Genomic DNA, 23,971 nt, shown 5'->3' on the forward strand with positions numbered 1-23,971 from the left:
ATTTTATTTGATACGATGTATTTCTAATTTCATTTCAATTTGAATAAACTATCCTTTATGTAATTTCAATTTCTAAATATTCATTAGTTAGTTAAAAGCAATTCGTTCTAATCTTTTACACATCGCTATCAAACCGATCGGTTATAAAAATCGGAAAACTGATGTACATTTTCTTAAATAAATATTTAAACTTACGTTTCTCTTGAGATAAGAAATAATGCAAATGTAGGTTGTCTTGGATAAATAATTTCGTATACTTTGGAGTTGATGGGAGTAGGAGTAATACGATAATAAAGAGGTTTCGGTAAATTTAATCGCTTTCATATACGTACACTTTCATATGGACGCTTCAGATTTTGAAATACGACGCCGTAGCGCCGGTATATCTGTAGCGGAGCTGTGTATGTACTACGCAACTTCCTCTAACTCGCTACTGAGCAAAATGGACGCCTTTGTGTCTGTTTTCTTCGTATTCGCATTATAAATACTGTTTTCCCCGCTATCCACCAGCTTTGACATAGCGATGTTTACAGAGTTTTGTGAAGAATCTATGTGAAAAGTGAGCCGTAACGTAAATCTGAGTGTTTTCTTTCGTAATTCACAAGAAAACTGGTTGAACCAGGTAGGCCATAAGCTCCGAATGACAATTGAGTGAATATCTCGAAGAAAAGTTTGGGATTCAAAGATTGGGGCTGTCCAGCTATGGTTTCTACTTGATTTATTTTCGAGCACTAATTTTACCATCAGGATATACATAAGATCTAAGGAATATATGTTTAGCCCGCCAAAAAAACTATTCACATTTTATATCCGGCAGCATAAATAGTCGTTGCGACTATTTAGGTAAGAGTAATGAAAAGTTATGCTAAGAGTAGTTTGTTTTCTTATCATTATAGAAGCTAAAAATGGTGCAGTATTATTATAAAGCCTTTGTTCTTCGCTTTTTAGATGAATTCTAATTAAATTGAAAGGTTTTGATGCCTAGCATCATCCTGTAATCATGTTATGATATGTGTAATGCTCGATGATAAATACCCAACAAGGTAAGATAATAACACAACATATAACAGTTATTATAGTTAAACAAGTCAATTAAATTACACCATCCAGAAGAGATTTTACTTACTAAATAATTAGTAAAAAAAAAAAGTAATTACTTAAATATCAGCAGCATTTATTTTTTTATTCCATATTTAATTATTAATTTTTTACAGAACTTTATATTAACCGTAATCATGGATCGTTTGTTAGAGGACCCTCGTGCATCATCGAAATTTGGCTGAGGAATTCTTTTACATCATGGGAACTTAAAAGAGACTTCGTTAAGTTCCCAATAATTGCATTAGTGTTGGTGCTGACCAAAAACAATTAGGGGCTGTTCATGTTTAATAGTGTAATAGTCAGCCCATGATGGCTTGAGTAAAAGAAAGGACTAGAAATTATTAGTTATTTGTATAAAAACTGCATTTATACATCCCATTATTTTTTTTGTTCTTAGTGAGCAAAATGTTCATACCATGTCAACAAAGTGTCTGATGCCGAACATTGTTTTTTAAGTCTGTCAAGGCAGATCAACGTAGTGGAATTGATTTTGACTACCTTTTTGTCCAGGCTGTAATGCCAGAACAAATTAAGCTCAAGATGAATGGGGTTATTCCAAGCGTGCCAATTACTACCTTAGCTGGTATATCAAGTCTAACAGACTTGCTACCTGAAATGCCCCTACCAACACCATTACCGCAAACATTGACCAACAAGTCACTTCTCTTTCATCCAAGAGTAGCAGAGGAAGCGCAAATATTATTGAGCGTAAGAGACGAAAGCTTGGTGCCCAAACTAATTCAGTCATTATCACAAACATCTTCGGATCACATTGAATTAAAGGATCATTATGCCAATACTGAGCCCTCTTTGGAAGCTGAGCAGAATACGCCAGAGCTGCTTAAAGCTATCTTGGAGATAAATCCTCATGTATTCAAAGGCCCTCAATACAATTCTCCAAGAAATTGGTCTCAAGGCACACCTATGATGCACTCCAATCAATCGCCAGCAAGTTATGGTCGATTTTCACCTTCGTACTCAAGCTCTTCAGGGTCCAGACAGACTCCTCAAGGTAGTCCTGCTCATCCTGCCGCAGCCAGGACAGTGTTACCTCCTCCTGCTGGGATCTCTCATGCTCAGCATCCACGAATGCCCATTACACCTCAAAATCATGCAGATCTTTCACAAATGTCTCCTTTCGCCGTGCCTTCTCCATCGCCTAGAGCAAATATAATGACTGACCAGACAAGAACAACACCACAGCATATACAGGAGGATGTCAATTGTATAAATCCTCTTTCTAATATGAATCCTCAACCAAATATGTACTCCCCTGCTCATATGAGCTCTCCTGGTACACCATTATCGTCACTTGGCAGTGTGACACCTCAGCATCAGAATTTGGCAGGATTGACGCCACAGCACAACATGCACATGGCTTCTCCTTTACATACAAGTATGTCTATGCAACAACATCAGACAATGAATATACAGCATAACATGTATGATACCATGATGACACCAGAAGTGCATCAAGCATTACAAAACCATCCTCCAATGGATATTGATAGCACAGTGCAAGCTAATCAGCAGTTTTTATTGGACCCTACTTCTGCATTACCGGACATTGACTTACCCATAGACAGTATAGAACCTAAGCAAAACTTGGATTCAAGTGTTCCTGAAAATTTATTAGCCCCACAGCCATCTCAAATCTTTCCTAATTTAAATCCAAGCGAAATGCTAAATACTGTTACTCCGCAAGCTATTATGCCAATTCCACATCAAGAAAATAATAATCCGGAGAAGATAATGCAACTACCTATAACAGAAAAACTGAAAGAACCAGTCGTTATGCTAAACAGATTATCGTACGCGGACCAAGCTTTGATGCAAAAAAGCTTAGCGGCATTTGCTGAAAAGTCACCATCGAAAGCGGCCAAAATGGGACTGACTAATCAAGAGAAATCCGATTCTGAGAGTGAAGAAGAAATGGGCAGGAATAATAAGCATTTCAAGGCTAGAGCAAAGGAACGACAGGTGCAAAGGGAGAAAGAGAGAGCAGAGAGGAAGAGTGATGATAAGACTCGTAGAAGGAAGAGGATAGTGGACGATGAAGAAGATGAAGACAGAAGAGAAACAACCTCGCCTACAAAACCTAAAATAAGAAAAATTGAGAAAAAATTAGTTCCTGTTTTGGCTAAATTAAGCATAGAAGAGTTAATGGAAACAAACACTTATCAGCGATTTAATACAGCTATTGAAATGATTTTTGAGAATACGGAGGATTATATGACTATGGAGTTTGAAGAAGACGGAGAAGTACCTGCAGAATTACTTATTGCCAAGTCTCAATTGCATGACTTGTGCACAGAAGCAGCTAAACTGAAAGCATTAGGTGCAACGGAATCTATTCCTGCAGATAGATTAGTGAGACTGCTGAATATTTTGGAAAAGAATATCCGAGATGGTGCTAGAGTCTCCCCTCTTGCTGATCCAGATGATGATGCAGAGCAAAGCCGCTTCTGGATGCAGACAGCCATGGAAAGAGTACAACGTGCGGTAGATTCTTCTTTAATCTGTTTACATATAATGACGTCCAGTAATATGCCGAAGACCGTTTACCTTGAAGATGTGATTGACAGAATAGTCCTTTTTATGAAGTTTCAGTTACAAAATACAATATATCCATCCTTCGATCCAGTTTATAAAATAGATACGAAGAACAAGACTGACAATTATAATTCTAGCGGACGTAAGAAACGGGGCCACATGAAAGAAGTTCGTGAAAAAAGTATTCTTCAGGTTTATACTAAGATGCATGAGTTAGTGGGTCTTTTAGCGGAGCTATTGAACATACAAGTTTTGACAGATACAAGTGTTCTTCATGCGTCAACCTTGGGTGTCGCGCCATTTTTTGTTGAATCTGTCAGTGATCTTCAATTAAAAGCATTGAAGCTCGTTACTATTATATTCACCAAATATGAGAAACATAGAAGATTATTACTGGACGATATTTTGGCGTCTATAGCGAGACTTCCAAGTAGTAAGCGAAGCTTGCGAACTTACAGATTAAACTCGGAAGATCATATACAGATGCTGACAGCTCTGGTATTACAATTGATTCAATGTGTAGTTGTGTTACCCGATAACATCGCCTCGCAGACAAAGTTAACGAAGGAGGAAGAGGAAAAGAAAGAGGAGAAGAGAATGAGTCACATTGATGCTGACGTTTTAATTATCAACAGGTACGAGACAGCAACGAGGATAGCAGGGAATTTTTTAGCGGTATTCCTAAATAAATGCGGCAGCAAAGGTGAAGAAATCGATTATAGACCGTTATTCGAAAATTTCGTTCAAGATCTCTTAGCTACTGTAAACAAACCAGAATGGCCTGGAGCCGAGTTGCTACTGAGTTTACTTGGCAAACTTTTGGTTGGTCATTTTTCCAACAAAAGTTCGGACATGTCACTGAGAGTGGCGTCTATCGATTATCTTGGAGTGGTGGCTGCAAGACTCAGAAAAGATGCCGTTAATTCTCAATGTAAACTATCGACGATAGATCAAATTATAAAGGACATAAAGCTCGAGCAGCAGAAGGACTCTGATTACGATTTGATAAACGATCAAGAAATTCCAGGTCTGAGCGAAGACGAAGAAAGGACGCTGTTCTTACAAAAAGTGCTTTTAGATTATTTAGCTGTCAATGGTACGAAGGACTCTGCCTTGGGATACGCACGTTACTTTTATCTGGCTCAATGGTATAGGGACTGTGCTTTGGAGAAGACTCGAGTTGGACAGGTAAAGCACAGTCCTACGAAGAAAGGAATGAAGAAGAGAGCGAAAAAGAAGAGTAAACATCAGGAGAGTGACATGGATACCGAATCCGAGCTGGATGAACAAGATCCGGATGAAAATGACAATAATGAACAGAAGAACTCTGAATCGTACAGGCTTATAGAGGAGAAGAAAAAATTTATTATAAGCAGAATAAGACCGTACAGTTCAGGAACAAAACCAGACATTCTCCAAACGTACATAGATTATAATTCAGCGGAGCTCATTTCTCAATATCTAGCATCTAAAAGGCCATTTTCTCAAAGTTTTGATACCTATCTTAAACAAATTTTGCACGTCTTAACCGAGAGTTCAATAGCGATTAGAACGAAGGCTATGAAGTGTTTGACGATGATCGTCGAGGCTGACCCGAGCGTTCTGGCGAGAGGCGATATGCAACTGGGAGTTAAGCATTCGTTTTTGGATCACTCTACGTCCGTGCGAGAAGCAGCGGTTGATCTCGTGGGTAAATTCGTCTTAAGCAGGACAGAATTGATAGATAAGTATTACGAGATGCTATCAGCTCGAATATTGGACACGGGTGTAAGCGTCAGGAAAAGAGTTATCAAGATCTTAAAAGACATTTGTATGGAGTGTCCGACCTTTTCTAAAATTCCAGAGATATGCGTGAAAATGTTGAGGAGGGTCAACGACGAGGAGGGTATCAGAAAGTTGGTAATGGAAGTCTTTCAGAATATGTGGTTTACTCCTGTGAGAGAACGTCCTACGCTTGATCAGGAGGCACTTTTGAGAAAAGTTATGAATATAACGGATGTTGTGGCTGCTAGCAAAGATATGGGGTTGGAGTGGTTCGAGCAGCTGCTGGTTAGCTTGTTCAAACCCAAAGAAGATAAGGACGATAGCACGAAGATGCAAGCTGAACCACCAAAAGCATTGTTAACTGCTTGCAAACAAATTGTGGATTGCTTGATCGAAAACGTACTTCGATTGGAGGAAACCAATTTGGAAGACACTGAGAAGTCTGGTAAGAAAGGGGCGTCGCAAAGGCTCGTGGCTTGTTTAACGACTCTGTATCTATTTTCCAAGATTAGGCCACAGTTGTTGGTCAACCACGCGATTACTTTACAGCCTTATTTGAGCTTGAAGTGTCAAACGCAAGGAGACTATCAAATTATAAGCAGCGTGGCTCACACGCTAGAATTGGTGGTACCTTTGATGGAACATCCCAGTGAAACTTTTTTAGCCCAGCTAGAGGAAGATTCGGTAAAGCTGATCCTTCAACACGACAGATCAGTGGTGGCCAGCTGCTTGTCGTGTTTAGGATCCATTGTAAATAACGTAACGAGGAATTTCAAGCTGATACGGGATTGTTTCAAAAAGTACTATGGGCATTTGACAGAATACAAATCGTATTACGAGAAAGACCCCAACAACCCGATGCTGTTGAAGTACAGACCATTTTTTAGGAGAGCACTTTTTACCGTTGGTCTCTTACTCAGGCACTTCAACTTCACCGATCCAGAAGTTATAGAAGGATTGGCGGACAATATAAAAGATCAGGTGTTCGAAACCTTGAGTTATTTCGTCCATCAAGACAACGATGACATTCGTAACTTTACTCTGTCTGCAATTGGTTCTTTGTGCATACGTCATTACGAATTTATGCAGCAACCAGAATTGAAAGAATTGTATCACTATCTGTTAACCTCGGAGCGTGCCCCGGTTCACATGAGAAATCAAGTTCTGAATAATATCGAGCTCTATTTGCAGGAGGAGGAGAAAAGGATGATCAAGCAGGATCTGGAGTGGGCCAAATTATCAAAGCAGGAGAATCTGAAGGAGATGGGAGATGTTTCGTCAGGAATGGCGAGCGCAGTGATTCAGTTGTACATTAAAGAAATTCTAGAGTCCTTTTTACATTCGAACGTAAGCGTCAGGCACGCTGCTCTGAAAGTTATACAGTTGGTCTTGGCTCAGGGTCTGGTTCATCCTGTGCAAATAGTACCTTATTTGATCAGTATGAGCACCGACTGTGAAAAGCCGGTGAGCCATAGCGCGGACAAACAGTTGCAAGACATTGAGAAGAAATATCCTGGCTTCATCCACATGAAGTCCCAGTTTGGCATCAAGCTGAGTTATCGACTTCAGAAAATCTTGCAAAATGAGACCTGCGTAAGGGGGATGAGGACGAAGGAAGGGGAATTTCCAGGGGCGCTCAATGGTTTTCTCTATACGATCCTGAGGAATACGAAGCAACAGAGACGAGCCATCGTTTTATCTTTCCTCAAGCAATTCGATGAAAGTGCCAAGACAAGCTTATCGCAAATGCTGTACTTGGCCGATAATCTGGCCTATTTTACATATCAAGTGCAGGATGAGCCTTTGTTTATCATTCACCACATAGACATTATAATTTCATTGTCTGGAACTAATTTGCTGCAATCTTTTAAGGAAGCATTGATACCTAAGGAGGGTTCTAGCAATCAGCAGCAGCAGCCTCCTGTTCCGCAGCAAATGATGCCACCACCGCAACAGCAGCTAATGTACCCAATGGTACCAGGAATGGAGGTTCCCCAAATGCAGCCACCACGTCCGGAACAGTTGCTGTCGACGATAGCGGATGAAGAGGACGACGAGGAGGACGAGGAGACCATCCTGGCAAGGTTACCCCAAGACACCACTCTGTTAAGGGATTATATCACTGCCAGTCAAGGTTTCTTGCTGCTTCTCACGCTGAGGCAACACTTGAAAGATCTCTATGGTTTCTCGGACGCCAAAATCAGCCAGTACTCCCCGTCGGAGTCGGCAAAGGTCTACGAGAAGGCCGTAAGCCGTAAGAATAATCTTTTGTTCAAGCCAAAGGCCACGTTGCAGAAGCTGAATGGAGGCATCAGCTCGGAGGAGCTAGACGCCGAAGGTAGGAGGAAACTCGTGAGGGAGTATCTGGAATTCAAGCAACTGATGCTGAAGTTCGATCCTGAGGATCCGGACGAGGAAAATGCCGAGGGAGACAAGTCCCATGATAATTCAGCAGTGAGGGCAATGCTGAACGTGTCAGGGGAAAAGCTTCCCGAGATCGGCATGGTTAACCAGGAGGTCCTGCCGCATTACCAAGCCAACCTGAACTCTTCCATGGAGCACCCCAATAACTCGTTGAATTCGATACCCCCGGTGCAAATGCAGGTACCCCTGGCGATGCCTGCAACGCCACGTGTACCAAAACTGACGATACACGCGCATCCGGAAATGAAGGATCATCGCAAGCATCGCGCGCATAAAACGGAGAAGGCGAAGAAACACAAAAAGAAGAAAAGGCGAAGAATCTCTGAGAGCAGTGACAGCGGTGACGATTACAGCGACCCTGATTTTCTGGTGTGAGTGCAGTGTACATGCATCCTGTATATAGATTGTAAAAGTGCATTGCGTGGCACTGGGAACAGAGGAACATTTTTAATGTGCGAACGATACGCATATCGGTGCCGAACACTGAAAGTGCAGCGGCCTACCTGCGTTGAAACTAACATAAAGAGAAAAATCTGTATAGGAGCGGTGGTGGTGCTGCTGCTACTGTAGGAATGCGTATCATATTGTATGAATCACGTAGAATTAATAAGACACGATTAATTGGCGTTGTTGGCCGATCACAAGCGCACGTCCGAGTTTCTTCGATACTTCTCAAAGTAACTTGGTTCATCGGTGATTATTTACGAATTCTCACTTTGACATTTGCCTTGTCAAGCACTTTGTCGCTCTTTGAACCAAGTTGTCCGGCTGAGAGTCATTGCGCCGTATTCATACGCATTCGAACAAAATCGTTTGTATAGTATATATAGTAAAAATAGAAAGGATAGTTATACACTCACCAACGATAAATTTAAATTAAAGAAATAGACAGCGTTGGACAAAATTTCGAAACTGAATCCGGCGAGCTTCTATAGCTGTCAGGAATTTCACAGTTTATGGAAATCAGAGATTTTTTATAATTTAAATTTGATCGAATAAAAAGTTGAAAGTAGGGAAAAGCTGTATTAAATGGCTGAGAACGAAAGTGGTGAGGTAAAGTGGGAGTGCGCGAAAAATACAAACATTTTTTAGACTTGCTTCGTGGCATGTATAATAAAAGTATGTAGTCAAACGCATTGCCTATATATACATTATAAAACGTTGTTTGTAATATGTGTACATACAAATTTCAAGTAAAGTATCTTATTTTCTTACAAACTATATAGCGGTGACATTACGAAGAATACTTAAAATTTTGTTGTAATATTTAAGTATTTATTCAGAATTCATGTTGACCCTTATAGTTTGCTTTATGCACTCATCTTTGGTATCTTTAAAGTATCGTTTTTATAAAAACTTAAAAGTAACGTAGAATCAAAAATTGGCGTGGAGGATGGTCCAAAGACAAGTAAAATTATTTCTCTCGCATCTCGGGTATTATCATTGTAATTTTATTACTTGAAGCAGCCGTACATTAATAGTTTTGATTATATCACTTTGATATTGAAACTCTCTTTGTTGCAACCATTGTATATATACTTCTTTTACCAATTCTGTATTGTATGTACTGTCGAATCAAATAAGAAACTTTGTTATCTTTTTGATATGTTTAAAATATGTTAAAATTATATTGATCGGAGATCATGTGTAATACTGTCTAGTTAGATTAGACTGCTTCTTTCTTTCAACTGTACCGGTCCAGAAGTGAGAAAAATGAAGCAATAAGTTTTGTTTTGGACTTTCTCCCACAGCTAGCTACAATAGAAATATCGAATGTCTGCCGAAAATTGCTACATGTCATTCGAGTTTATTGATAAACAAATGCATTTACGTTCTATTTCGAAAAATATACTCTAGTAAGAAAAGAAATTCGGGATGCAAATCTGCACGCGTAACTTTACTAACGAACGCAGAGTGAAGGTTGAGCACGCTTTGTAAAAATCTGACATTATAGCCATACAAAATTGTGTTAGTCTTAAGCTATTCGATCGGCACAAATCAATATGGGAAACGCATCGCCTTTAAAATAAATTAGGAAAAATGTTACGATATTTATTTATTAATCGATGCTATTATTTTTCTTCGTAGATTTATTTGTAAATTGCTTTATTTTGCTGGAGCACTGTTGCAATACTCAAAATTACCAAGTAATTCTTTCTTTTTGAGCAAAATCTCAATTTTTAACTCACTTAGGACCGTTGTTGGTCCAGGATAGATTTTCGCGGTAAATAAAAAGCGTTAGCGCCTAAAGGGATAAAGAGACAAGAAATTCGGTAACAGAAGAATGTTCCCAGGGCAATAAATCGCTAGTAAGGAATTTCACGCACATTTCTTGAATTTTTACTTTAATGACATTTGTGATGGTTATTAGAAGTTTTTGAGGATCCTTTTTGCTTGGTACTTTTTTTACTCTCATTTAATTGTAATTAGTAATAATAATTTATAAGAATGTAAATGAGAACTTTTCAGTATATAAAGTTTATCCGAAGAATTTTTTCGAATGTTTTCTCTATGTAAGTCATAAGAGTCTTGTTACTTAAAGGGGCGCGCGTATTAATAAATGAACAATAAAAATTTAACTGATTACGGTGTTTAGTATCAGTGCTTCCTGGAGTGATAAATAGATCAGACCACTCTTCTTCTGTTTTCAAAACGCATTCATTCTGACGATGGAGATAGAGGGTAATTTGATCAAAAAGAAAGTTTTCGTTGACGTTGTTGGCAAATATATTAGCGGAGTAGCAAGAAGGCAGAGCGGACGCGCGAGCTGGGATCTCATTGCTGATATCCGTACCGTCCTCCGAGCGTGCAATGCTAGAGATTAAGGAAATGCTCGTTAGCGTCATTTTTCAGCGAGAGAATCGTGCATGTGTAACCTTCGCAAGCTCCTTGTCCAGGGACACGTACAACTTTTACAAATCATGCGTTCGTTAAAGAAAAAAAGCGTTGCAAACTTTTCAGTCCTGGTGAACCGTTCGATAATCAAACCGAAGGAAACAAAAATCTAAGAAAGTCCACCTGTGTTACTGGTACAATTTCATTGACGTTTACTCCCCGATAATCATTTTATTTCAATAGTAAACGATCTTCGAGTTTGCGTGGGGCCACCAATTCATGAATCTTAAGCGTTAAATTTATACTATACCTGAAAATCTTAAGAGTCCCAGCAGTATGGTTTTCTATATCTAAACGAGGATATCGTAACGCTGTTTGTCCTTGTGTCGTCTGTCGAAATTGACATAGTGATTTATTGACAAGAAGAATCTTGACGTTATTGTATTTTTGAAGAAAAGTATAATTCTACAAAATCCTTATTATCGTAAGTTTCTTAAAAGGGGAATAAAATGAAAGTTGAGTGTACCACGACGAGTTATGTCAAAATGAGGGTAAAGTAAGAGGGAGGTGGCGTGCTGCGGGACAAAACGTTGTACAAATGTTCATATTTATTAATTTGGAGAGTCGAGTACGATGCTTGCACCGAATGACAAGTGTGTTAGAGGGTATAGAGCAAAAGGGAGAGAAAGTCAGCGAGAGAATGCGAGAGTTTGTGGACGAGATAACAGTGTAAACGAAAAAATTTTGTGTGAAAGTGAGAAAGAAGGACATAAAAAAGTAAAAATGCGAAATGACAGAGGAGAGAGAGCGCGAGACAGAAAGAGTGTTGGAGCGTTTCATTAAACACTTTATTGTTCGTTGTAATAAACTTTTAGAAGGTATACATTATAAATTCTAAATAATTATATTTCTACGTATAAATAGTATAAAGAAAAGAAATTAAGAATAAGAAACTATGGTCGTAAATATTCCCACAAGAAAGGTGCCGCCGTATCGTGCCGCGTAAGATCCTGCGAGAAAAATGTCAATCTAGTATATATCGTACTCAGCACAATACGCGGCGCGTTTGTATTATAATATTATATATATATATATTGTATCACCTATGTTTTTGTATTTGGTAACCTAACGAAAGAAATATCGAATTAACGAACAGAAGGTTAATAGAAAGTATATTATATATATATAAATATATATATATTATATTTGAGTAAAGGCCACCGAGCACTGAACTTATCTACAATGTTACTAAAGTAACTTTTCCTATCCTTTATCCCCATTCTCCTATCCCTTTTAATCCTTTGACTTGCACCATTTAATAAATACTTCTCTATCCCAATTTAAGAGAAACATATTGCGGTTGTAAAGCTTAATGTTTAAATCATTGTTACAGATAAGTTCAACGCTCGTTTACTCATAACTTATTATGTACATCGTCTGAAAGAAAAAAAAGGTACGTTCACGCGTAAAGAAAAATAAACATAAGTATATATCAATGGGTAGTTTCTTTTTTTCGTCCTTAAGCTCTAATATCCAAATTCAATCAAGCAGATCTGTTTCTTCTGAATTCTTCGGATTCTTGATTTCTCCATATGGTAGCTCTGTAATGTAAAGAACGTTTTATAAAATCAAATACTTTAAGTATCCTCAATGAGAGAACTTACAGCCTGGGTATATCTTTGATGTAAAGTCTTTCTTCATTTTTTTTTGGACTTCCGCTATAACTTTTACATTTAGCCTTCCAGATCTTGGTAGAATTGTACAAGGTGAAACATCTTGGTGCGTTTTTAATCTTTAAACTCTTTTTCAGTATTATAGGTCGTCGCTGCTTCAATATTTTTACGTGAGAAATTAAATCTTTTTTCTTCTCGACATAATGTAAATCTCGTTTCCTACAATCAACAGAGATAAATACAAGACTGATAAAAATTTTAAATCGCATTATATATAAAATTACCAAAATCCTTGCAGCAAAACTGTATTAGTCTTTTCCTTCTTGATCGTTTTCTTAGTCAATTCTTTTAATTTTTCTTCGGATCGTTTCTTTTCTTTGTATTCCTTCAATATATCTTTGAGTTTTTCTAATCGCTGCTTCCGGTCTTTCTCCTCCAAGTGTTTCTTACAATTCAACTGATTTTTTATTCGCTCCTCGTCTGCACACAGTTTATTTGCTTTCTCTTCTCGCCATTTCTTTATTAATTCCTTTTTTTTGTCAGATTTTATCGCTTGACTTTTTGAATTTTTATCTGATTTCTTTCTGTTTCTCACATCACTAGAATTATTGTTAATAACACTTTTACCTTCATTTTTAGTGCTATTTTCGTATTTATCTACTAATACTATTTCGTCGTCGACTTCTAGACTGTTTGGCATACTATTCGCCTTATTTAGTGTCTTTTTCTGACGCCATTCTTTAATCGTGCTTCTCTGTTTCTCCCTTAATTCTATATACATTTTATACCACGCTTCGTGATTTATTATAGCTGCCACAGACAAGTCAGGACATTTGCCTTGAATGGCAGCAACTAATGCTGGCACATTATCGCACTTGCTTCGCATTTTTAAGAAAAACATGTGATCTTCGTCGCTCCAATATTCGGTATGACCTGAATAAATAAATAATATTGTTCTTTTCCTTGTATATAAATAGTTCTTATCAAATATTAATTTACGTAATTATTACATCTGTTGCCTTATACCTGTTCGAGCTATTAATGAATGGAAATCTGTCACATTTTTATAATCATCCACCGATATTTTTTTCTTATCTCTTAATTTATCAGTATTTAATATCTTCAACGATTTTTTCACTTTCTCGACTTTTCCCATATTTACGTAGAATTGATTTAGTTCCGACTCAAGTTTTGTTTGCTCTTCTAATGAATCTTCCAAATTGCAAGATTTTTTAGTTTCTTGTATTTTATTTAAAAGATTGGTCAGTTTAATTCTCCATTTACGAGCATCTGTACATGAGTATTTAATTTAATTTTTGAAATAAAACTGTAATACTACTGAAATTTTTACCTATTGTTCGGATACGATTAGGATCAGATATCGTCCTTTCTAATTCTTCTATTTCGCTAGCAATCATGTATATATTATTATTTACCATATTTAATACGTTTTTTCTGTAGAAACAAGAATTTTTAATAAAGAAATTATACAGTTTTTACAAATTAGAACTTTTTATACCTTACCTATCTGAATTAATCTCTTTTTGCATATTGGTAATATCTTGTACAGTATCGACTTTCAGAAGTCGTACAAAGTTTGTAGAATCTTTATCAAGTAAACTTTCTTGCAGTTGTAATTTTACGTATATTTCAATGGCCTCAGATTTTTTTAAAGAGCCTGCTTTTCTTTGAATAGTATATCTTTCTTCATTTCGCTTAACTTTATCACACATGTTTATTGGCTGCTGATTGAATATTAAAGTGAAGATAAATAGCAGGTAGAAGTACTGATATTTGCAAATCAGAATTTTTGCGGGGGTTTCATGGGGCTACTTTATTCGATTAGTTTTAAGGTTACCATGGTGATTAACCATAACAGTATACAGTAAGCTTACTAGTTGTAACAATACAATGAGAGAAAAATCAATTCTACTGTAGAGTCGATAATACATTACCTAAGGTAAGTAAAAGATGAAACATACATTTACCTAAGTGGTTCCTACTTTCGTCATGTGTAACAAAATTACAATATTTTATTCTGTAATTCGTTTTAATTTTTTGTGTAGGAATATTCAACTTGATTCATTTTATTAGTGTGTATTTATTTTGTATAATGACATATGTCATTTCTTTAACAATAAAAAGATATAAAACTGTTCTTTTTGTGTTCTTATTTAAATATTTGTATATTTCTATTCTTGATCGATACTATCTAATTTTGTAGGGCATATTGTTAATCCTAGATGTTGATTTTAATGTTGAATAAGATTTATCTTCAGTATTCTCATTGATTCCTTGAAGTTCTTTTAAATTAAAATTCATTTTAGAATGCTCTGAGGTAGAAGCCTCTTTAATGTTTTCAAATTAGTTTGCAGATATTGAAATAACTTCTTTTTATCTTGTTTGGCAATGGGCAATAACTTTTTTATCAAGACCTCTCTTTCTAAATCTTGTATTTGAGGTTTTATCTGTTCGCAATTCTTTTCTGCTTTCAGTTGCTGTTTTTTCTCTTCTTTAATTACTTTCTTCTTTTCTTCTAAGTTGTTTCTCAAGGTTTTATTCTCCTTGTGTACATTCATTACGTATAATTTTAATTTATTAAGATTATAGTTTCCATGATATCTTCAACTCGGACTATTATGTTTGTTGTTCTTCGTTTGTTTCTTCTTCTCTACTTTATACTTCGTAGCCTTCATTGAACATGGTTTCTTCACTTTCCAAGGGTTGTTGTATATCTAAATTAGAAATAATTATATTTTTAATTAATAAAACAAAATTTTAGTTTTACATTTGCCTCAGAAATATAATTAATCATTACCTTGTAGAGAATTCTCATACTTTCCAGTTTCAAGCCATTTTTCACACGATTTCTTACATTTTTCAAATTTCTTTTACTGCGTTTGTTGGACAATTTTAAACACAAATGTTTCTCAATAATTGATTTTCTTGGTTTCAAGTTCCTTTTGTCTTCTTTATGTCGTTTTTTCAATAAGCAAAAAATGGCTTCCATAATAAATGGAGGGATATAATTATCTTTAATATCAATGATTGTCAATGTGTAATTGGTTCATAACAGCTTTACTAGTATTTGTCCTCCAATGGCAGATAAACCACACCTTTGTAATTTTAGCTTCCTTAATCTATAATTATTTTTTAAATTAAATGCCAAGTGTCTTACACCATCATTACGGAACTTTTGATTTTTATTTAATATTAAAGTATTCAAACCCTGCAAAAAATAAAAAATTCAATTAACAAGATTTATTTAACAATTAAGTATTTTGTACAAAAATCTAAATATACATACCGTTATTTTTCGCACGAATGTGGCTTCCGAATGGATTTTATGTTTGGTCATTGCAGCCTCCATATTTTTTCTGAAAAATATACCCAAAAACATGGCACTTCTGTTGGTTAAATTGCATGATGATAGGTCCAGTTCCCTTAAATTTGGATTATTCTCCAAGCTGTGCAGAATCATGTCGCATCCTACATATAAAAAGCACTCGGTTAGAAAAATTCATGGTACAGTAACTTGAATTATTCTCTGTTTAAAAAGGTAGGCAAAAAAATATTTACTCCATAAAATAACTAAAAATAAATTTAAAAGAATGTGCTTTAAAATTTTGAAAGTCTTTAAAACTTTAAAATAAAAAATAAAAAAAATAGAAATCTTTTTATGTCAAAGCAAAAGTTTAGTTTCTCTGGAGATAAAACAGGTTGAATTTAAAAACTTTAAAACATACTTGTGTATACCTAAGTCTCCAATTTCACAGCGAGCAAGTGAGAGGTTTTTGAGATTTCGGTTATGAAGCAGGCCCTCTGCGAGAATGTTGATACTTTAGAGGCAGCGGGATCCCATCGAGAAACAGGGTAGTGTAGTGATGGCTCGTGAATTCATCATGCATGTAGCCACGGAGTCCACGAAGCAACGCAGCAAGAAGTTCGTGTACAGCACCGGCTCTCTTCCTCTCTTGCAGATGTCTCATTAAAGTGCCAGACGTCCAGTGCTCATCGTTAATCGAATTTTATTTAACCCTTATCCAGCCCATACCAACGCGTTACCTGCAAACTTACACTTTTCCAAAGTAGTATCTGAAAAGAAAATTCTTTACAATTTTTTATAGCTACAACTAAATACTTTTAAAATTTTAAATCTATTAGCATCGTGCAAAAATCAGCAAGTGATCTGTTTAGACTTAATTTTTAGTTAAGTTTTGAAAAAAGAATGAAACGGTAAAAATAAATGGTATTGTACATATAGGCATACTTAATTGAGTTATTATTGGGCAGTGCAGGATTTGGCTTGGCGTAAATTGAAGGATTTGCATGAATTGTTAAACAATAAGCTTATGCTTGATGGTTAAAATATATATGCATTGACAGTTTAAATAAAATTGAAAAAAAAGTTCCTTAAAGGTTTATTTTCACTAGACGGTGTGATTTAAACTGATCTAATGCATGTTTTTAAATTATCAGCGTTTATTACCGTATTAGATGCAATTTTTCTTCAGTATTTATATTTTCTTTAATTTGTTTCTATTTGCTGAGACTGTAGTTAAGTATATCGTGGAGATTTCGATTTTGCGCAAGGCTATTTAGTATTGGTCCCCAATCGCCGAGTGACAAGCAGTCCACGCAGAAGCGTAAAGAATTTTTATGTAGTTGTGCTTGAAACGTTGGCAAAGGTTTTGTAGAATTTTTTTGACAAAGAACCTTTTAAAATATATATTGAAAAAATTGTTAGTTATATAACAGTTGAACTATAGCATAATAATATTGGATAAGTCTTGATACAATGTAAAAGTTGACTAAATATTTTTTTATAAAATAAAGGAGAGATACGCATATTTAAACATCCTTATTTGGTATATTGTAATATGCTTCGATTTAGTCAATTTTAATACCTTAAGTATATTTTTACTATAATGAACAATACAATTTTTCGTTATTTTTCTTGTTCCTTTTCACGAACCTTGTATATCCACCCAAAATTTTCATGCTTGCTTTTAGCTATATTTCTTTGCATTGTGTACTTTGTTATTATATCATTACGTTTAACTTTCCTTCTGTTAGCGACGAAATCAAGCTAATATTAAAAAGTATATTAAATGTGTATAAAATCTATCAAAATATCAAAACTCTCTGTCTGATACCAATAACCTGAAGTATTTCATCATTTATAATATTAGTAGATACTTTTAAACCCAAAAGTTTTTCAATAATTGCTGTTCTTATTTTCAAATTCCTTTTGTCTTCTATATGTCGCATTTTCAATAAACAAAAAATAGCTTCCACAATAAATGGAGGAATATAATTATCTTTAATATCAATAATTGTCAATGTGTAATTGGTTTGTAACATGTTTACTAGTATAAGTCTTCCATTGGTAGATAAACCACACCTTTGTGATCTTAGCTTCTCCTTAATCTATAATTATTTTTGAAGTATATGACAAGTGTGTTACTCCATTGTTACGGAACTTTTGATTTTTATTGAATATTAAAGTATTCAAGCCCTGTAAGAAATAAAACATACAGTCTCAAGTTTTCTTTAAAAATTAAACATTTTTTTTCAAAAAATCTAAATATAGAAACCGTTATTTTTCGCAGGAATGTGGCTTCCGAATAGATTTTATGTTTTTTTACTGCAGCCCCCCTCCTTATTTTTTCTGAAAAATATACCCAAAAACATGGCACTTCTGTTGGTTAAATCGCATATAATCATCGATCCAGTTCTTTTATACTTAGATTGTTTTCCAAGCTGTGTAGAATCACATCGCATCCTACATATCAAAAAACACTCGGTTAAAAATTTCATATATTACGCTTGACCGAAAAAATATCTAGAATTAATAAAAATGTACAATTGAAACCATAAATCTGTTTAATAAAAGTGACACGACAATCAGATTTATGAATTCAACTTACAAGCGTTTATGCTTCCATTACTGTGTGTTCATGGATACCATTAACGGGATCCCTCACGCGTGCTTTACCGACAGTACAAGTCAATAAACAATTCGTTTAATAAAAGTCAAATGCGAAGCAAATTGCAAAAACGGGCTTCTTTATGACAAGGTGCCAGACATAATGATTCTAACAAGCCCAAAAACATTGAAATCGGTTGAGAAATAGAGCCGTACCATTGGCTGCGTTTCAAAACTTTAGCGTTACGGTAGCGCTTGGTAAAATACGTGTCATGATTGGTCAAATTGATTCAACTGACCAATCATGATATAGCGCTACCTTAGCGCTTAAAATTTGAAACGCAACCATTGTCCCGCGTTTTTCGTTCCGTAATATTGGCAACAAAGGGCTTGAGGAATCCCGTTAATTGAATTTATTTCCGAAATTAAAAAATTTCACAATCATAATGGGTGAACAACATCATCATAATAAATATAACCTTATTATTAAAACTGCAGCCGACAAAATTTTGACTGTCCAAAATTAGGTTGGTGATAGTGACAAATTTTATGAGCCGAATATAGGTTGTTAGTAGTAACAAATTTGGCCGAAAAGAAGATTGGTAGTAGTAGGAAAATGACGTCACTGAAGCGGACAACTTCAGCCCAAGACATACATTCTGGCTGGAGGAGATGACGAAGGAGGAAAATCTTAATTTGGCATATATATATATTCTCATTTACTTTTTGAAAACTACAGACATAGCTCGCAACATAATTCTTCAAAAATGCAAGTCTTCTTACCAAATAAATCGGTAGCTGGCACAGCAAATATTCTATAAAAATACGCTTACAATACATGTTCTTTTTTTAAACTTAATACCTTAGTATGTGAAAAATGCTACTCTTAGTTAAGGACATCTCCCATTAAAAAAGTATAAATTCGTTTTTTCTTACATAATATATTTAGTAAATTAACGTAAATTATAAAATACAAAACACCAAAATGAGTATCTTATTATCACAATATGAGCCCACCTCTTCTATATACAAATAGCTACCTACTTTCTAAAGGGGTGAAATAATTGGTTTTGAGGAAAGCGACCTGGATATTAGCTTGGCACAAAGATTGCAGAAATCCAATATAAACTATAGATATTATCATAAATTATACATCATAATGGTATATTTATATAAAATTACTTGACAGTATACAATATATTTTCATGCATCTTTGGTAAGTTTCTTAGCTTAAGCGAAAAGAGTACCAGATGGTACTATTAATTAACCCTTTCGCTACGATAGTGTGCTCCGCCGGAGTGACACCGCTGAACGGGCCACCATGCCGCCGGAGTAGCGCCTCAATGTTTCGAAATGAATTTATGTTTATATTTCACTTCTCAACATAAGAGAAAAAAAGAGATAATAACACAAATGTGATGGATGTACACTATACGTAAACATAAACACATCTTGGGGCTCATGGTCAAATGATTGAGTGTTATACACTGACGTTGCCTATAGGCGAAACTCGTACGCACAGATCGTCACGCGGATGTCGTCTATATACGAAGCTCGTAACGAAAGGGTTCAATAATAAAAGCAAAATTACAGATACTATTTAAAGTTTGTTAGTTAAGATTTGATTAAAATTACATTTACGTTTAATATACTTGATTTATTTATGAAAATAAGTGAATCTAAGTTATTTGAGAAAATTAGTTGGTATTTTGGTATTACAAAAACAGTTAAAAAACATGAATAATATTGTCTAAAATAAATCTTATCTAAATATATTAAGTAGGCCTAGAAAATAATGTTTATATTTTTTATCATATTGATAGTGCAGAAATAACAATACTTTCCAGTCTAACTAATAGTTTGTACCACAGATAAATGACTATTGTTAGAGTAACAGCATACTTTGAATATAATATGTTAAAAATTATCAACATTACAATAATAAAATTCTTAAAAGATGTCACAAGTCAATAGGTATATCTCCATAACTAACCTCCTGTAGCAGATCCTGAGCAGCTATAGCTTTCAATGCATTTTTCTTACTAGTTTCTTGCACCTCACCACCAACTAGTAATTCATCCAGAATAAAATATGCTTTTTCAAAGTTAAATATAATGTCCAATTCACATACCTACAAATAAAACGATAGAGTATCTTAAAACTTTGTTTTCAAAAAATGCATGAGTTAAATTCTGTATTTGTCTTAATACTGAAACTGTCTAAGCACACAAGTGTAACTTAAACTTTTAAGATTATTTATACAAATAGGCTATTTATTCTAAATATGCTAAGACGAATGGCTTTACTAATCTACTTTTGTAAACTGAGAAATTATAAATTGGAAAGGTGAAATAAATATTATTAAGGCCTAGTGTCACAAATCATAACTAAATTGAATTAAGTTAATCAAGACTTCAAATACCTAGCTTAAGAATCCACAACTTTATAATAAATTAACTATGAAATATAAATAATTAAATAATAATTTAATTATGTATGCTTTTTTGCTCATTCATTTTATTACAATTATTTGATTTTATATGTATAATTTTAAGAAATATTAGAATTATACTATTATCGCTTCTTAATTTAAAAAATCAACCAAATATATTGTTGAAATACTTACACTTCCAAAATATTTATCTAATAATTCCACGTATCGATGAATTATTTCTAATGTAAGTAATTCATTATCATTCTGCTCAATTGCACAACAAAAATATAAACTAGCATATCTGAAAGTTAACGACCATATTTATTCATTAAAAGTATTTTTCTAACATATAATCTCATGTTACTTATTCAATAATTTCCCTGGTAGCAACTTTGGTCATTTTTACATCATCGGGAACAATTTTGCTGCCAAACTTGAATAAAACAACTGTAATATAAATTATATTAAAGAAAAGTAAACAATTTTTTCTTAAATTAATCTTTTATCATGTAACAATATGAAAAAAAACATCAATTCAGTTAAGAATTTAAACAATATAAACAAATAATCTACAGTAGTTGTCAAATTAAAAACATATTTAATTACTTTCATTTTTATTACAATCAGTCCTAAACAGTTTTGGCAGTTATAATACCTATTTTCTGAAAATAAATACTTGGTATATACCTTTTGTAAACCACTTTGACATCTTTATATTCAAGAAAACTTGATAATTTCGGTTTTCTTGCAAGAATTGTTGTTATTAACTCCCTCGTAATTTTTTTTTTCAACTTATCAGGATGGGCGACATACCATTTCTGCAAACGAAGCTTACCTTGACGACTAAACAGTAACATGAATTGCATCTGAAAAAAAGTTAAGAGTCTATACATTTTTTTTTATATTTTGTAGCTTAAAAAAATTAAATTAACTACCATTATTTACACTTCCACAATTATTTTAAATTAAGCAATATAAGCTTCAAATTCAGCTACTTCGTGGTTTGCTTACATTTAGTGATCTGACTTTGACTCACTGTAATGCAGCGTTGCTAACTTCGCCATTTTGAATTATGTTACGCTGTATAGAGACCGTGCACACCAACACAATGATAGCGAAGTGTCAATGTATAACTGTATCTGACACGTGGGCGGAGTCAATATATATAGATATATAGAAAATTCAATATGGCGCAGAAGTGCCTAAGTGTCTAAATGTCTATTGAAATTACAGGAGGGTTATAATGATTTCGATGGAAAATAAATGTACAAACTTTTCTCCCAAATTCAAAAGTTTTAAGGTTTTCAATAATAAATTGCAATTTATTGAAAAATATCCATAAGAATCAATGTAAAACCCGGGCTTCCTCTGCTTTCATTTTTTACCGCTTGGAGCGCTTCAACTATGTCAGATCCAGCGTTGCCAAGTCCGCCATGTTTGAAGATACTACGCTGTATAGTTTGTTGGCGAGAATTGAATATACCACGCAAAATGTATAGTAAGTGTGAAACGAAGTATAGTGTTTTAGGTATAATAAGCTCTCAGTGCTTTCGGACACTGTTCAAAATTGAATCATGTACAGGTATAGTTTCTGCTTCCCTATACTATCTTGTAGCAAAAATGCTTCTTGCAAAATTGATTCATGTCCATCTCAACTCCTCTATACTATCTTATAGCAAAAATTTAAAGACAACAGCAGACGAAACGCGACATCGACACATACGAAGATGACGTTTTGGACGTAGTAAAAGTATTATCCAAAAAGCATATTATTTATATTGGAAACGTAGGGATGTTGAAAAATGGAATGGAAAATAATGCAAATATGGTGCATATATATAATATTATTTATCAAGTATAAAAAGGAAGAGATCGGATGTAATTTTCAGCCTATAAAGAGGAAAAAGCATCAGATAAGTATCGGGAATAGTAAATCAAAAGAAAGATTAAAGAATATTTTGCTTTGTTAAATTAGTCTTTCTTCTGACTTACTGCTCCCGATACTTATCTGATGCTTTTTCTTCTATAGGCTGAAAATTGCATCCGATCTCTTCCCTTTTATACTTGATAAATAATATTATATATATGCACCATATTTGCATTATTTTCCATTCCATTTTTCGACATCCCTACGTTTCCAATATAAATAATATGCTTTTTGGATAATACTTTTACTACGTCCAAAACGTCATCTTCATATTTCTCGATGTCGCGTTTCGTCTGCTGTTGTCTGTAAATTTTTGCTATAAGATAGTATAGAGGAGTTGAGATGGACATGAATCAATTTTGCGAGAAGCATTTTTGCTACAAGATAGTATAGGGAAGCAGAAACTATACCTGTACATGATTCAGTTTTGAACAGTGGACGTGTTTTGGCCATTAATCTTGCGTCGCGGCGTTGTGTAGTGTAGTTAGAATCAGAGGGGCGAGGGAATTTCTAGGGAGGTTGTACGTAGTTGTCAAATGGCGCGATTAACCCTTAATTTTATATCATCAACAAAAATAATATTTTCGGAAAACGATTGTGGAAAAGAAGGAAGGATTTTAATAAATAACAGAGAAGACAAAATATATCAGATGAGTATAAATTAATAAAAAAAATGAAAATTATTGTGAATTTTTAAGAAAATATACTTTGTGGTTATTTTTTTTTTGTTACAGTTGAAATCCGGTTATGATGACTTTCAATTAAGGAAAAAAGTAATTACAGCCAAGAAATGAAAAAGTATTAATACATTAAGCATTTCTGTACGGCCCAGTCATTTCAATAATTGTGACTTAATGTTATAATAGTGAATGTGTAAGCGATTAGTGCATATACAACAAACTCTTATTGTAAATTTAATAATATCTTGTATGACAATGTTTTAATTGCTATTATTTTAAATTAAAGCTAGTTTAATTAACATATTTTTATTTCATCCCTTTCTCAAAATTCTAAACACACATGGTAATTACCTATTCTTGTAGTAGTCATATATTCGTTAAATTACATACAAAATTACAACTGTTTTATATTTGTAAAGCATAGCTGTTTGTTGCAATGATTTTTATTATTCAATGTGAGACAAATCGCATTTTGTTTAGGTAAATGTCTTATTTATCCGCCACATCCTTCCATATCTTATGTAACATTTATTTGCCTTGTTAGTTCTTTCTTTTAGTTTTCAAAATATACTATTAATTTTTTGCTATTTTTATATACATTCAGATATAGCTATTCTATTGATTAATTAATCTTATAAATGTCAAGATGAT

General features: G+C 34.3%; 3 protein-coding genes across 7 annotated transcripts; 1 reads left to right on the forward strand and 2 right to left on the reverse strand.

The window, feature by feature from the left end:
• The first annotated feature begins 443 nt into the window (after positions 1-443).
• On the forward strand, positions 444-8,219 carry Nipped-B (Nipped-B cohesin loading factor). The gene is made up of 3 exons (XM_066743036.1): positions 444-843; positions 949-1,043; positions 1,215-8,219. The coding sequence occupies exon 3, from the start codon at positions 1,618-1,620 to the stop codon at positions 8,215-8,217; it is 6,600 nt and encodes a 2,199-aa protein (XP_066599133.1). The 5' UTR covers positions 444-843; positions 949-1,043; positions 1,215-1,617; the 3' UTR covers positions 8,218-8,219.
• A 3,917-nt stretch (positions 8,220-12,136) lies between these two features.
• Positions 12,137-18,534, reverse strand: LOC136783149 (coiled-coil domain-containing protein 112-like). Of its 5 annotated transcripts, none has more exons than XM_066743064.1 (13): positions 18,281-18,534; positions 17,948-18,135; positions 17,755-17,868; positions 16,840-17,066; positions 16,097-16,445; positions 15,658-15,839; positions 15,169-15,579; positions 13,875-15,085; positions 13,702-13,805; positions 13,377-13,640; positions 12,635-13,283; positions 12,342-12,569; positions 12,137-12,278 (listed from the first exon to the last, which is right to left on the reverse strand). In XM_066743064.1, exons 8-13 carry the CDS (start codon positions 14,081-14,083, stop codon positions 12,221-12,223), a joined length of 1,512 nt encoding a protein of 503 aa, XP_066599161.1. In that variant the 5' UTR covers positions 14,084-15,085; positions 15,169-15,579; positions 15,658-15,839; positions 16,097-16,445; positions 16,840-17,066; positions 17,755-17,868; positions 17,948-18,135; positions 18,281-18,534; the 3' UTR covers positions 12,137-12,220. The 5 variants fall into 5 exon arrangements, with proteins under 5 accessions (XP_066599161.1, XP_066599178.1, XP_066599170.1 ...); XM_066743081.1 differs by having other exon boundaries at positions 13,875-14,244; positions 14,339-15,085; positions 16,840-17,868; XM_066743073.1 differs by having other exon boundaries at positions 13,875-14,244; positions 14,333-15,085; positions 16,840-17,868.
• A 1,525-nt stretch (positions 18,535-20,059) lies between these two features.
• LOC136783171 (AP-1 complex subunit sigma-2-like) lies at positions 20,060-21,809 on the reverse strand. Its single transcript, XM_066743094.1, has 4 exons — positions 21,649-21,809; positions 21,401-21,579; positions 20,906-21,014; positions 20,060-20,410 (listed from the first exon to the last, which is right to left on the reverse strand). Exons 1-4 carry the CDS (start codon positions 21,649-21,651, stop codon positions 20,240-20,242), a joined length of 462 nt encoding a protein of 153 aa, XP_066599191.1. The 5' UTR covers positions 21,652-21,809; the 3' UTR covers positions 20,060-20,239.
• Positions 21,810-23,971: the final 2,162 nt, after the last annotated feature.

Source organism: Prorops nasuta, unplaced genomic scaffold, assembly GCF_024137725.1.
Source record: "Prorops nasuta isolate Cenicafe-Biocafe unplaced genomic scaffold, Cenicafe_Pnas_1.2 PNAS00002, whole genome shotgun sequence".
In the NCBI taxonomy this organism is placed as follows: domain Eukaryota; kingdom Metazoa; phylum Arthropoda; class Insecta; order Hymenoptera; family Bethylidae; genus Prorops; species Prorops nasuta.